This window comes from Mesoplodon densirostris, chromosome 16 (assembly GCF_025265405.1).
Source record: "Mesoplodon densirostris isolate mMesDen1 chromosome 16, mMesDen1 primary haplotype, whole genome shotgun sequence".
Lineage (NCBI taxonomy): Eukaryota > Metazoa > Chordata > Mammalia > Artiodactyla > Ziphiidae > Mesoplodon > Mesoplodon densirostris.
In genome coordinates this window covers 25,870,041-25,882,779 of record NC_082676.1, presented here as the reverse complement: position 1 = coordinate 25,882,779, position 12,739 = coordinate 25,870,041, and the positions used below count along the sequence as shown (strand labels likewise).

At 49.8% G+C, this 12,739-nt stretch overlaps 1 protein-coding gene and 1 pseudogene across 4 annotated transcripts in view; both read left to right on the top strand.

Annotated features, from left to right (window-relative positions):
• Positions 1–6,160, top strand: part of LOC132503720 (protein CBFA2T2) — a 190,845-nt gene extending 184,685 nt beyond the window's left edge. For all 4 annotated transcript variants that reach the window (XM_060120444.1, XM_060120445.1, XM_060120443.1 and 1 more), the window contains one exon: positions 1,464–6,160. In XM_060120444.1, the coding sequence (XP_059976427.1) occupies positions 1,464–1,763 (300 nt within the window). In that variant the 3' untranslated portion in view covers positions 1,764–6,160. The remainder of the gene's footprint in view (positions 1–1,463) is intronic.
• Positions 6,161–8,277: 2,117 nt separating this feature from the next.
• LOC132476914 (ATP synthase subunit O, mitochondrial-like) lies at positions 8,278–9,124 on the top strand (annotated as a pseudogene).
• The last annotated feature ends 3,615 nt before the right edge of the window (positions 9,125–12,739 follow it).

Sequence of the window (12,739 nt, the reverse complement as noted above, 5' to 3'; positions counted from 1 at the left end):
AGGCCAGTGTTTGCACAGCAGCCCCATGAGGGCAACTGAGTTCTTCCCCACAAGCCATAATGTTCTACCAAAGCGTTGTTTGGAGTCAGCCTATCAGGCTCCAAAGTATGAAGTTCTCTGGAATGCAGTTTGCTTGGGGACCTTTGATGATCCTCAGAATTACTTCTGTCCCGTCTTGGTCCTCCAGTGGTGGTGTTGGCAAGGGTGGGGCGGTCCTTAGAGTGTATTTCCTGAGAAGCCTGTTGTGTTAGAAGGGAATCTGCAGTCCTTTCTAAGGCTTTTTGAAACTAAACTTGTACATTGGGTATAGTGGAGGCAGGCGGTCCGGGTTCCAGGCTTTGCATAGCCACGTGATCATTTTATAACCTCAGACAAGTCCCTGCCTACTGGCCCTCAGTGTCCCACCTGTACAATGCAAGAGGTGGGCAAGGTGGCCTCAGGTCCTTCTTGGCCCTTATCAGTTGTTTTACACTTGCTCAAGTGTTCTGATTTCATTGGGAACAGTATCTGTCTTCTCTAGGTGTCAGGCCAGGCCTCGTGATTGGCTTTGCCATTCTGGAGAACTTGCAGGGGAGAGGGCAGCTGACTGACTGATCAAGTCCTTCCTGACACCTAAGAAGAAAGCCTTGCTCTCCTGATAGTTTCACCTGACCAATGCCGTAAGGCTTTTCTCTTGTAAGTGGGTCACGGAGACCTCAAGTGCAGAACACTCCTGTGTCACTAGTGAAGTCCTCACAGGAGCCCACAGGGAGGAGAGTACTGAGGGGCAGGTGCTGGGAGCTTTCCTCTAGGAAAGTGCAAAGAATAGTAGGACAACTCCCTGATGTAGACCTTAGGGCCTTAGGTTCTAAGGTACTGCAGGGGGCTCCTACAAACAAGCCAGAAATATTCCCATGATCCTCAGCCCACCTCTGATGAGATGCATCACTGAAAGGAGAATGAGCACAGAGAGAGTAGCACAGCTTCCCACCCTCCTGGGCACTCACCCAGGTCCTCCGGCAGGTGACTTTTTTAAAGATCAGGTGTTGTCAGTGAACACAGCAAAGGTCATTTCTCCACTGGGAAGGGCAAAGAAGAAAACTGTCTAAGCACCTGTGTGGTCTTGGAATCGATAGCTATGATGGGGGAACCCTGGGACAGAATTTGGTTTGGTCGTTGATTAAAATGTGAGTCAAAACAATGAGTTGATGCCTTTAGCAGGACTTCCAGCTGCCCTACGATGTCTTCACATACCCCTCATCTCACTGTCCCATCAGCCCAGGATAGGTAGTTTTCCTGTTGTACAGATGAAGGAAACTCAGAACGCAGATAACAGTAGAGGCAGGGCAAGCGCAGGTGTGCGCAGCTCCAAAGCCCGCTCTCTCCCTGTACAGCCCCACCTGCTGTTTTACAGTACAGGTGACGAGTTATGACAAGTCTGTCCCCCAGGATCCTAGCAGCTAACGGATGCCTATGTCTTGCAGAACTGCTGGAACTGTGGCCGCAAAGCCAGTGAGACCTGCAGTGGCTGCAATATCGCACGATACTGTGGCTCTTTCTGCCAGCATAAGGATTGGGAGCGCCACCACCGCCTCTGTGGCCAGAACCTGCACGGCCAGAGTCCCCACAGCCAGAGCCGGCCACTGCTTCCTGGAGGGAGGGGCTCCTCAGCCCGGTCCGCCGACTGCAGTGTGCCAAGTCCAGCCCTGGACAAGACCTCGGCAACCACCTCGCGCTCCTCAACACCTGCCTCTGTGACAGCCATCGACACCAGCGGGCTCTGAGCCCCAGACTCCCTTCCCCCTGATGACCTCACCGCACGACAGACTCTGCACGGGAGGCTGGCTGCTTGAAGCAGTGCAAGTAGCTGTTGGGTCATCATCAAGAGAAGTGGAGGCAGGAAGACTTCAAGGCCTGGCAAACACTGCTCCCCAGCCTCTCCAGACACTTGCCCCAGTTTCCCGTCTGTGTCCTTGGGGGAAGTCGTGTGCACACAGGCAGCTGGCTGGAGCTGCCTCCTCCGTGGCTCCCTGGTTTGTTCCTCTCGCAGCTGAAGCTGGGATGGCCGTGGCCGCTCTTCTCTGTAGCCCGCCAGCTCCCCTCCCTGCCTCGTGAGGCCGCAGACTGTCGAATGTGCCCCGCCAGGCCGGAGGCAGCGCACCCCATGTGCTGTCCCCTCCTCCATCGTCCGCCCACGGCAGAGGCCTGGAGGCTGAGAGCAAGCCGGGAGGAGGCCTCTCTCCCAAAGGGAGTTCCCCTTGCCCCGACAGCTCCTTGAGCCCCATTTCCACCCTCAGCAGGTGCCACTGATGGGTCCCATGGGGACTTGGGCAGGCCAAAAGCAGCATTCAGGACTCCCTCCTCGACCCTGCTGTTCAGGCTTAAGATTCTCAGAAACCACAGGAAAGAAGTCACCATTTCAGTAAAAGCACCCATAATAAAAAATAAACCTTCCACCAAGCATCACAGATCATTTTGGACAAGATTTTCCAACCTGGCTGGCTATTTTAGTTTGGGACCCATTTTTTTTCTCTCTTATTTGATTTTGCTTATGCAGAAAATAGTTTTCAGTGCATGGATTGGTCTGAGGGAGAATGAGACTCAATTGTGGATAGTCTGTTCCCTCTGAGCATGTTGGCCAAACTAATATCATTACATTATTGAATGGATCATCTATTGGAAATGCAGAACCTTTTGTCACCACTTGGCTCTTTGCACAGTCGTCTTGTTCTGTGTCCTTTTATCTCAGGCCACGCATGTCCAGATCACCGCGTGGATCTTCTTCCCGTGGTCTCTATTTGGCGCCTCTGAAGCCGTAGTTGACCCACAGGATGCAATGTGGTGTGGCTACGACTTGCCAAGTCAAGGCCTGGTCACTTCTGAGCAACCCTTTTGGACCTGAAGGAATTCTTCCAACCTTGTCATTATGTCCTATATCAGTTTATTATTGGGCATACAATCTGTTTCCCTTCTCTTGTTTTGTTGGTACCTGCCCTCTTTGAGCTAAGAAAAGTTCTGTGAAATGTGACAACCATTTGAGAGAGCCTGACCCATTTTTCTTCCTGTCTTCAGGGAGTTTTCCAGCTGCTTACCTAGCTCTCCGAACATGACATCACCTATAGTCCCTTTAAAACGTTAGGAACTGCCACACACGTTCTTCCCTGTCATTCAAGTTTTATTGGGAGCCCAAGGACTCTGACCCTCCCCCCACTCCACCTCCAAGCCTTCAGCGCCCTCTTGCAGCAAGGTCCCTCTGGCCCTTGAAAGCTCAGCTTTAGATGGCCAATTTCTGTGCATTGACCAGAGTGAATGGAAAGCTCTCAGTAAGGTATCAGCATAGGTAACATTGTCCTTACATATAGGTGTATCTTACTTTAAGAACTTTAAGTCCCTAATTTACCTTACCCAAGGATTTTCTGTCTTAAAAGAAACTCGGAACAAGGCACCTTTAAAATACCTGGATTTCTGCTACATAAAATAACACATCCCCAGAGAAAGAATAACAGAGTAGTTACTTTATTGCGGAACTCCTTAAGCTGTAGCAGTTGGGGTGTCCTGACTAACAGATGAAATCAGAACCCCAGACAGGAGTTGCCTACATTTCCCTGAGACATGGGATGTCCCCTGAGAGGAGGTCACTGAGCCTATAAACCTGTTGCAGCAAGAGGGTGTCTCGTGGTGTCCACTGGGTCTGTCCTCAGCTCCCTTTTTCATTGGCAAGTTGGATGAACACCTAGGCATGTTCTTTAAGTCTTCAGTGGCCACAGGACTAGCCAGGGTAGCTCAGGTTTTTTCAGGTTGGAATAAAGAGCCAAAACCAACCGAGTACTGTTCATCAGGGCTCGATGTCAAGCTCTACAGGTAAGGTTTAGGATTCGTGTGCAGTTAGGTCCTAGCTGACTTTTGTGGAGTGTGACAGTTTAAAAATGACAGTTTAATCTTCAGAATTTTTGTAATGCTATTCTAAACGGCTTTGCTCATGTGCTACCCAGAGGCCAAGCTGAAAACTTAGGCAGTGTTCCACACTGCCGTTCAGATCTCATGCCTTTTGCTGTATTAAATTTGGTCAGTTTCACACATAGGTTGCTAGGGCATCTGTCCAAGACTTCCTATTTAAATGTAAAGAGTCCCTTTCTCCACCTGCCGCTCTTCTGAAATTCTCCAGCTCTCTGGTTAGGAGGAGAAGGGACACTGTCTTGGGATGGGGTGAGGGGACTGGAGGGGCAGGGGTGAGTCCAGGTTCCCCACTTGGTTTCCCGTGTCTGCTGATAACCACTCCAGCTGCCAGGTTGAGGGTGCAGATTCAGGCTTCCCCCTTTCATTTGATTAGATTTAAAATATCTTAATAGACTCAGACTGCTTAGAGGATCAACCTTTATAGTTTGAGGGGACAAAAAAAGACATAGTGGTGGTACTGAAGGTACCTGCCTATGTCAGGGCAGTCATAGGCTCTTCAATATTATCCTAGAAACCAAAAGCAAATGTGACAAGCGATGGGACGTCATTGTCCTCTCCCCAGTGAGGAATGGTTGCAGGAGCCAGAGAAGCCCAGAAGTGGCCAACATGGGAGCTGTCTTTAAATGTTCTGAGGGAAGCTTGAGGGCTGGATCCTCAGATCTTCAATCATCCTTTGGGGCCACACTGCCTGCACCAGGCCTGACTCCATCCAGTGGTGAAAACAGACTCAGGTTAGTTCTACCTGCTCAGGAATAGGCAGCCCTCCTCCTGAGCTGTGAGCACTCCACTTGGGAGCATCCTTGCAGCCCCCGGGATGGGGCTCAAGCAGATCTGCTCAGGCACAGTCATGTGACCCTGAGGTCACAGCAAGTGCATCTTCTCTTAGACAGTGCTGAGTCATGTATGTCTCTCAGTGGGTCTAAGACTGGAAACAAGACCCATCTCCCCAGCATGGGTCCATGCCTGGCATCGGCTGCAGTGGGCCCTCTGCAGTGTGGACAACCTTTGTACATCTGGGCCAGTTGGTCCACCAGGAGCTCCTCACCTCTTGGTGTCAACATGAGCATCCTCAGCTTCTAGACAGAAAATCTACACTTTATTTTGTACAGCCTTGTCCCAAAGTCAAATTGATCCCCAGTGCTATCACCTGCTTGCCAAGGGTAGACCTTGTTATGGGTAGTTCCAGAAGATATCTCAGCAAGTGGGCTTGAAGTTTCAACAACACAATTGGAATTGTGTGGTCGTGAGTTCTTCGGGATGAAAGCATAAATAATGACCAGGTGGCTGTTTGTCTTGGAAATTGTAGATGGGATTATGGATTGAGTAACTCATTTGAAATAGAACTCATCTTGGAGGCTTTCTTCAGCACTGGTTTCCAGGCTCCCAGGTCAATAGACCAAGCCAAGTTTCTTAGATTTTTTTTTTTAAGCTATTTACAGAGAACTAGGTGGTGTCAGGTTTGAACCAAATGTAAGAAAAGCTAGAGAGACCTGGACTGTTCCAGCTTGGGCCAGCCGGCCAGCTGTCAGGAAGGAGTCCTGCCTGGGGTGGAGTGGGGTGTTGTACAGGGCGAGCTGTTGAATAGGGCCCTTCCAACTCTGTAATTATTGTGAAACCAAAATGTTGACTACCTGCCTCTTTGCCCACGTGCATTGACATGCTCAATTCCAAAGATGATGGTGCAGGCGACCTTTTCCATCATGAGCCAGGAGAAGGTTGAGGCCTGAGGGCGGACCTTGCATCCGCCCTTTGCCTCCACAGCCCCAGAGATGGAGCTTCCCCTGCTACCCCATCTGGTTAGACCCACAACTTCACAGTGTACACTCATTGATCCTTATACCAAATAGGGCATGTGCGGCTGGCAGCTGGCAGGGACAGCTCCGTCCCTGCATTGGAGTTGGCAAGAGAGAAGCAGCAATAAGCATTAGGCGAATGGCTGAAAGTGCCGTTTGGCTAAGAGGCTTTCGAAGTTCCCGATGAGGCTACAAAAGCTCCGTCCATAAAAGAAAGCCAATAATGTAAATAAATCCAAAACTAAGCTTCCAAGCGTGGTTTTTGAAGGGGGATGATGAATGTGAAACCACCCACGGGATGCGGTAGAGTCGGTTTTTCTGTGCTTTGTCATTCTCCTCTGATAGGAACTTTTGTTACTTAACTCTGTGCGTAACTTATTTAATGTACTGTATAAATGAACCAAAACTGTTCAATATGTATTTAGTTTGTTCTACTTAAAGTAGTCAATAAAAAGGCTATATTCCTTTTCTGACTCAAGCTGGAATGGGACTAGGAGGGAAGGTGGTGCGTGTAGTTCTGTAAGACGTCCTGCCGTCAGGCTTCTACGTCCCCTCTGCCTTGTTCCTCGATCTTCAGAGATGGGCTGGGGCTCCACTGGTTCTTGCTATGGCTTGAGAGCACCCGGGGAATGAACGCAGGAGGCACTGCTAAGAAGGCGGTTCCAGCTTCTGGACCTCTGGGAAGCCAGATGCCAACAACAGCTACAGATAACTCCCAACTCCTTGTTAGCTCTTCACCATTAAGCGATCTTTTAATGAGGAAAATACAACCACAGAAAGTCTGAAAAATAGGGTAGTGGATCCGTAGGTACTTTTTTCTAATAACTCTTATTTCCTTAAACGTTTTTAACATAGCTGGACTTGGGAATATTCATTCATTTCCTTTTTATACTGAGGCTAAATCATAAGTTCACTGTTGCCTTCGCATTTATTTGCTTAATGGTTGTATGATTTAATCAAGGCCATAATTTTCTGTTGTTTGTTTGTTTTGCTGTGCCATGCGGCTTGTGGGATCTTAGTTCCCCAACCAGGGATTGAACCCGGGCCCTCGGCAGTGAAAGCCCGGAGTCCTAAGCACTGGACGGCCAGGGAATTCCCTCAAGGCCATAATTTAACTCTTCACCTCCTGTTGGGCAGTTGGATTGCTTTCAAATTTTCCCTAACATACTGAAGTGAACATCTTCCTTAGCATGATTGATTTCTTTGGGATAATTTTCCAGAGTGGGATTTCTAGTACTGAACTTTTTTTGGGTGCTTGAAGCCTGTGTTCAAACTGCTTTCCCTGAAAGCCCACCAGCTTGCTGTTCCTCCGACAGGACCCAAGTAGTACTTGCATGGCTCTGAGGTGGTCTGACCAGCTGTGACATGACACAGGTTGCTGCAGGCACACCTGTGTGTACCTGTACATATGAAGTCTTGGGCTGTCAGTCCAGTTTCCTAACCAGTGACCTGAGGCCTTACTTCCCAAGGACCTGGCCCCAGCCTCAATCCTGTCACCCGCATACCCATCTCTGGCCTCGGCCCTAGAACTACTTCTGAGCAGCCTTGCGCAAGAGGCTTGTTGGCACCATCCGCTTCACAGGCCCCCACAATGCAAAGGCAAGGGTTGGTTACTGGATCTCATGGTAGGGAGGAGGATGACCTTGGCCTTGCCGCTAGAAGGCAAGATGTGGGTTTAGCTGTTTCGTGCAGATGGTGCCAACTGCCACTTTTTCTCAACAGCTGCCCGGCGGCAGTCCACCACTCAGCAATTACAGGATCTCAAGCCTCGTGACTGTCAGTCTAGCACAAAAGCATATTTGGTAGACAAGTCAACCATCCACAGTCTGCCGTAGCCCTGGAAAAATGATCCCAGGGACTTGGGATAATATAGTAAAATACCATGTTAAATTTGCTATCTAAATAGGCTGAAAATGTTGCCATTATCATAAAACACCTGGATGCCAGATAAATTCTAATGAATTGACTTTTTTTGCTGAGGTCACAGATGAGAAAGTTTAGGAAATCCCCAAGGGACAGAAAAAAAGAGTAAGCTGAAACCACAAAGGTAGTTGGGTACAGTAGAGGAAAACTGCTGCTTGGGGGCAAAAGAAATTCCAAGAAGTCAAGAATTGGAGGGATTACCTCTAGGGGGACTGTGGCACTAAGCTTTGAGCCTGTACAAACTAGAGAAACAAAACGGGGACCTCTCCCTAAAGCCAGGGCGCTGGCTTTGGCCTCATTGAAAAGGCAAGCAGGGAAAATTGACCTGTCTGCAAAGGGAACTGAGCAGAGAACATCTCTCTGGTCCTGCTGGAAGAAAGAGAAAAACTGACCAGAGACTACTCATGTCTGTTCTCTCCTGGAGCTGAGGTTCAGATTCTCATTACTCCAGAGGTCAAAGAATCCCTGGACTGAGAAATGAAGATGATTCCAGGCTTGTATCTCCTGGTATCTGGCAGAAGCAAAAATGCAAATCCTCCAGAGAAAAATCATATGATTACATATCAACCAAGTATAAATTGTCCAAGATAGTTACTAACGTTCATGTCCAAGCAAATGAGCCACTATGAGCAACAGTCAGCAGGAACAAAAAATTAACTCAGCTCTCATCAACTCAGGTTTGACCCACAGCTGCCCAGGAGAAGAGGCTGCCCCAGCAGTGCCCAGGCTCTCCCGGCAGGTGCGATGCTTCAGTACATCTGTGCTCAGGCCATTCATCAAGCCTGTGAGGCCACCATCAAGCCTGTGTTCAGATACATGGTATCAAAGGTCGCTATGCCACTGCTCTTTATTCTGCTGCATCTAAACAGAATAACTGGAGCAAGTAGCAAAAGAATCGTTGAGTAGCACAAATCTTGAAGGAACCTGAAATGGCTGCTTCTATTATGAATCCCTATGTAAAGTGTTACATTGAGATGAAAAGCCTAAATGACATGATAGCAAAAGAGAGGTTTTCTCAGGACTTCCCTGGCGGTTCAGTGGTTAAAACTCCACGCTTTCGCTGCCAGGGGACTGGGTTCGATCCCTGGTCGGGAACTAAGATCTCCCAAGCCATGCGCGGCACGGCCAAAAATAAAAAAGGTTCTCTCCCCTCACATCCGGTTGGATCAATTTGCTTGCTGAAAATGGTCGCTTGAACAATACCCCTGGAGCCATAGTTCTGACTTTTCTACTATGATGAGTGTCCAGAGTGGAGAAGTACCTTGCAGTTACCACTGTACCTCCTTTAGATGAAGCCACTCTTGCTGCATTAAAAACGGTCCTGAAGAGCTTTCTAAGTAAAGGCCAAGTGTTGAAACTGGAAGTTAATATTGAGCCATCAATCACGGGTGGAATGATTGTCCGTACTGGAGAGAAATATGTCTTCAAAAACCAAGATTCAGAAGCTGAGCAAAGCAATGCAGATTTTCTAAGTGTTGATTTTCTGTCAGTGAAAATTCTTAAACCTGGAACAACAATAAAATGCCTCCTGAACAGGGAAAAAAAAAATTGCTTTAGAACCCTGGGACTTCAGTACTGTTATTATCAGACACAGAATATAAAATAACTATGAAACCTCTAAAGACAGTGCTGGAAAAAAATTAGCAAAAAGTAAGAGACTAAGGCAGATTTGAAGATAGAATTCTGAAAATTACAATCATTGAAATAAATAGTGCACTACTGAATGGCAGGTTAGATGAATCAAAATGAGTGAAGCATTACTGTATGAGAAGGAGATGGAAAAAAAGGAACGAGTTGTTCCTTTTGGAAGGCAGGTTTCGAGGGAAGAGCCCTTTCAAATTTTACGAAGGAGGCAGTCAAGAAACTTACTCAGTATAAAGGGAAAAAATTGGCCTGAGATGATACACTCTCAGAATGAGCAAACATGCATCGACCTGAACTCACCCTGCCCGTCTGTGCTTGTTTCTGGTGCTGGAATTTCAAGGCAGTGAGTTGGATGTATCCCGTCCTCCACATCCTCTCTCCCAAGACCATCGGGGAACCAGCAACAAACCACCCCCCATTCTCCAGGGCGGCTTCATTGCCTGGTGCCAGGCGCCCTCTTGTGGACAGAATCAGACCTGCTACCTCTGCTGCCTCCATGCACAAGCCAGATTCCCATCCGGAGTGCACCCTCCAGCACCTTTTGCCTTCCCCTTTGCACCAACCTTTTCTGAGGCTGCCTATCTGCCCCATGAACTCAACTGACTTCCTCTGGGTGCCTCCTAGGGAGCTGCAGAAATGATGAGTAGGGCTTCCCTGGTGGCGCAGTGGTTGAGAGTCCGCCTGCCGATGCAGGGGACACGGGTTCGTGCCCCGATCCCGGAAGATCCCACATGCCGCGGATCGGCTGGGCCGGCGAGCCATGGCCGCGGAGCCTGTGTGTCCGGAGCCTGTGCTCCGCAACGGGAGAGGCCACAGCAGTGAGAGGCCCGCGTACAGCAAAAAAAAAAAAAAAAAAAAAAAAAAAAAGAAATGATGAGTACTCAGCACCCACACCACCTACCTTCCAAGGGCTAAGCTCTGAAAAGCCCACATCAGATCCACCCTCCACCTCGTGCTGTGCTTCCATGGCTCTTCTTGCTGCCCCGTCTGCCATCCTGCAGCCCCAGGGCTTGGCCTCACTCCCTCCTTTGTTAAAGCTGCCACCGTCCTCCAGCGTTTCCATTACCAGAGGATGCCTGAAATTTTGCTCAGCGATGTTCACGTTTGACGGCAAGTAGCTCTTGGTACCAGAGAGTAGATCCAGTTGTGTGATTCAGAGCAAGCACTTGCTTGCTGAGCTTCTGGTTCTTCATGTGTAAATTGGGGATGCTAATGGTGCCTACACCACTGGGCTGTTCTGAGGTGAAATGTGATTATATGGGAGTCACCCTTAGCATAGGGCTTAGCACCCAGGAAGCCCCTGTAAACAGAGGCTGCCATCACAACCTGCTTTTCTTTCTCTCTGCCAGTATGTGATGTCCTTGAGGAGTCACCTTTGTCCCAGCATCCCGCTGGGAACCTGATGTCTTCCTCAAGTCGTATTTCTTTTGAGAATAACTTTTTTTTTTTTTTTTGGCCGCACCGCGTGGTATGAGGGATCTTAGGTCCTCGACCAGGGACGGAACCCATGCTCCCTGCAGTGGGAGTGCAGAGTCTTAACCACCAGACCGCCAGGGAATCCCTGAGATTCCTTTCTTCTCGAAAGCCTTTTGTTTCGACCCATCAGGGTCTGTGTCAAGGGGATTTGGTGCATTTTTCTCTCTGACAGCAGGAGGGCAGTGGCAGCCACCTAGACTGTTGCTGTCTCTCCAGCACCTGGCCCGGCACTGACCCAGCGCCTAGGACAGGTTTTGATGTATGCAGGTGAGTCACCAGCACAGGTGGGAGGAAGGTGAGGAGGCAGGTGCAGGGAGTGGGTGACCTCCCAGCTCCGGTACTCTGCCTGGCCTTGACCTGGGTGCTGTCACCAGCCCTGGACATTTTGCCATCCCCAGCACCTGCCACAAAGCAGGTGCCCAGTGGTGGGGGTTTTTTTATTTTTTATTTTTTATTTATTTATTTTTGGCTGCGTCAGATCTTCGTTGCTGCATGTGGGCTTCCTCTAGTTGCGGTGAGCGGGGGCTACTCTTCGTTGCAGTGCGCAGGATTCTCATTGCGGTGGCTTCTCTTGTTGAGGAGCATGGGCTCTAGGGGCATGGTCAGTAGTTGTGGCTCGCGGGCTCTAGAGCGCAGGCTCAGTAGTTATGGCGCACGGGCTTAGTTGCCCCGCGGCACGTGGGATCTTCCCTGACCAGGGCTCGAACCCGTGTCCCCAGCATTGGCAGGCAGACTCTTAACCACTGCGCCACCAGGGAAGTCCTAAGGAGGCAATTCTAGAGTGGATGGGGTAGAGGATGCGAGGGAACACAGTTCTAAAGGGGAGTTGCAAACCTAGGGACTGAGGTTGCAAATAGCCCAGCTCAGCTGGAGAGTTTTAGCGGGATGAGGCTGCACATAATGCGAGTGGGTATTGATTGCTAAGGGCCTTGAATGCCAAGTCAAGAAATCAAACTTGATCTTGGTGCTAAAGGTAGGGGGGTGCCATTGAAGGGTCTTAGCCAGAGGAGTATGGTCACCACGGTGATGTTTTGAAAACCCCTTCTTTCTGTTCCTTTATGGGGAGTGGACTGTTGCGGGGTGGAGTAGAGAAGGGAAGCCCAGTGAAGAAGCTGCCATAGTCTTTCAGGCCAGAGATGATGGTGGCCAAGACCTGGGGCCCTGGGGGGATGGCAGCATGGAAATGAATGTGGGCTTGCGAGAGATAGATACACACACCTAAATGCCTGGGTCCCTCAGTACCCCCATAGCCCCAGCTCAGAACTTTGTTCTCCCTGTAGCTGTAACTCCAGGCTCCTGTCTGCAGTCCAGCTCCACACCCGCCCACAGCACTCCCCTGTCTGGCAACCCCCCGCCTCCCCGCTACCTGCAAGACATCATTCAAACTCCCTCTGGCCTGGCCTCCCCACTCACCTCCAATCCCTTACACTCTGCAGTTCCTCCTTCTGCTCCCTTTGTCGGCAACATTCTCCCTGCTTGTCTGCCCCTCACATCTGTCTGGAGACTGCTACACTATTCTTTCACAGCTCAAACCCAACATCACCATCTCCAAGAGGCCTTCCCCAACCCTGTAGGACTGACACTCTCCCCTGCACGTGCAGGACCCTTCCTGGCACTTCCAAGCCTTCAGCAAGGAAGGGAAGATGCAGCCCATCTTTTTAAAAAAAAAAGTGTTAACTTTCAGAACTCCATTGCAGGGTGAGATGAGACAGGCAAAGGGTGGCACCCACTTAAGTGGTGTCAGCTTGGGCTTCCCTGGTGGCACAGTGGTTGAGAGTCCTCCTGCCGATGCAGGGGACACGGGTTCGTGACCCGGTCCGGGAAGATCCCACATGCTGCGGAGCGGCTGGGCCCGTGAGCCATGGCCGCTAAGCCTGCGCGTCCGGAGCCTGTGCTCCACAACGGGAGAGGCCACAACAGTGAGAGGCCCGTGTACTGCAGAAAAAGAAAAAAAAAGATGTGTCAGC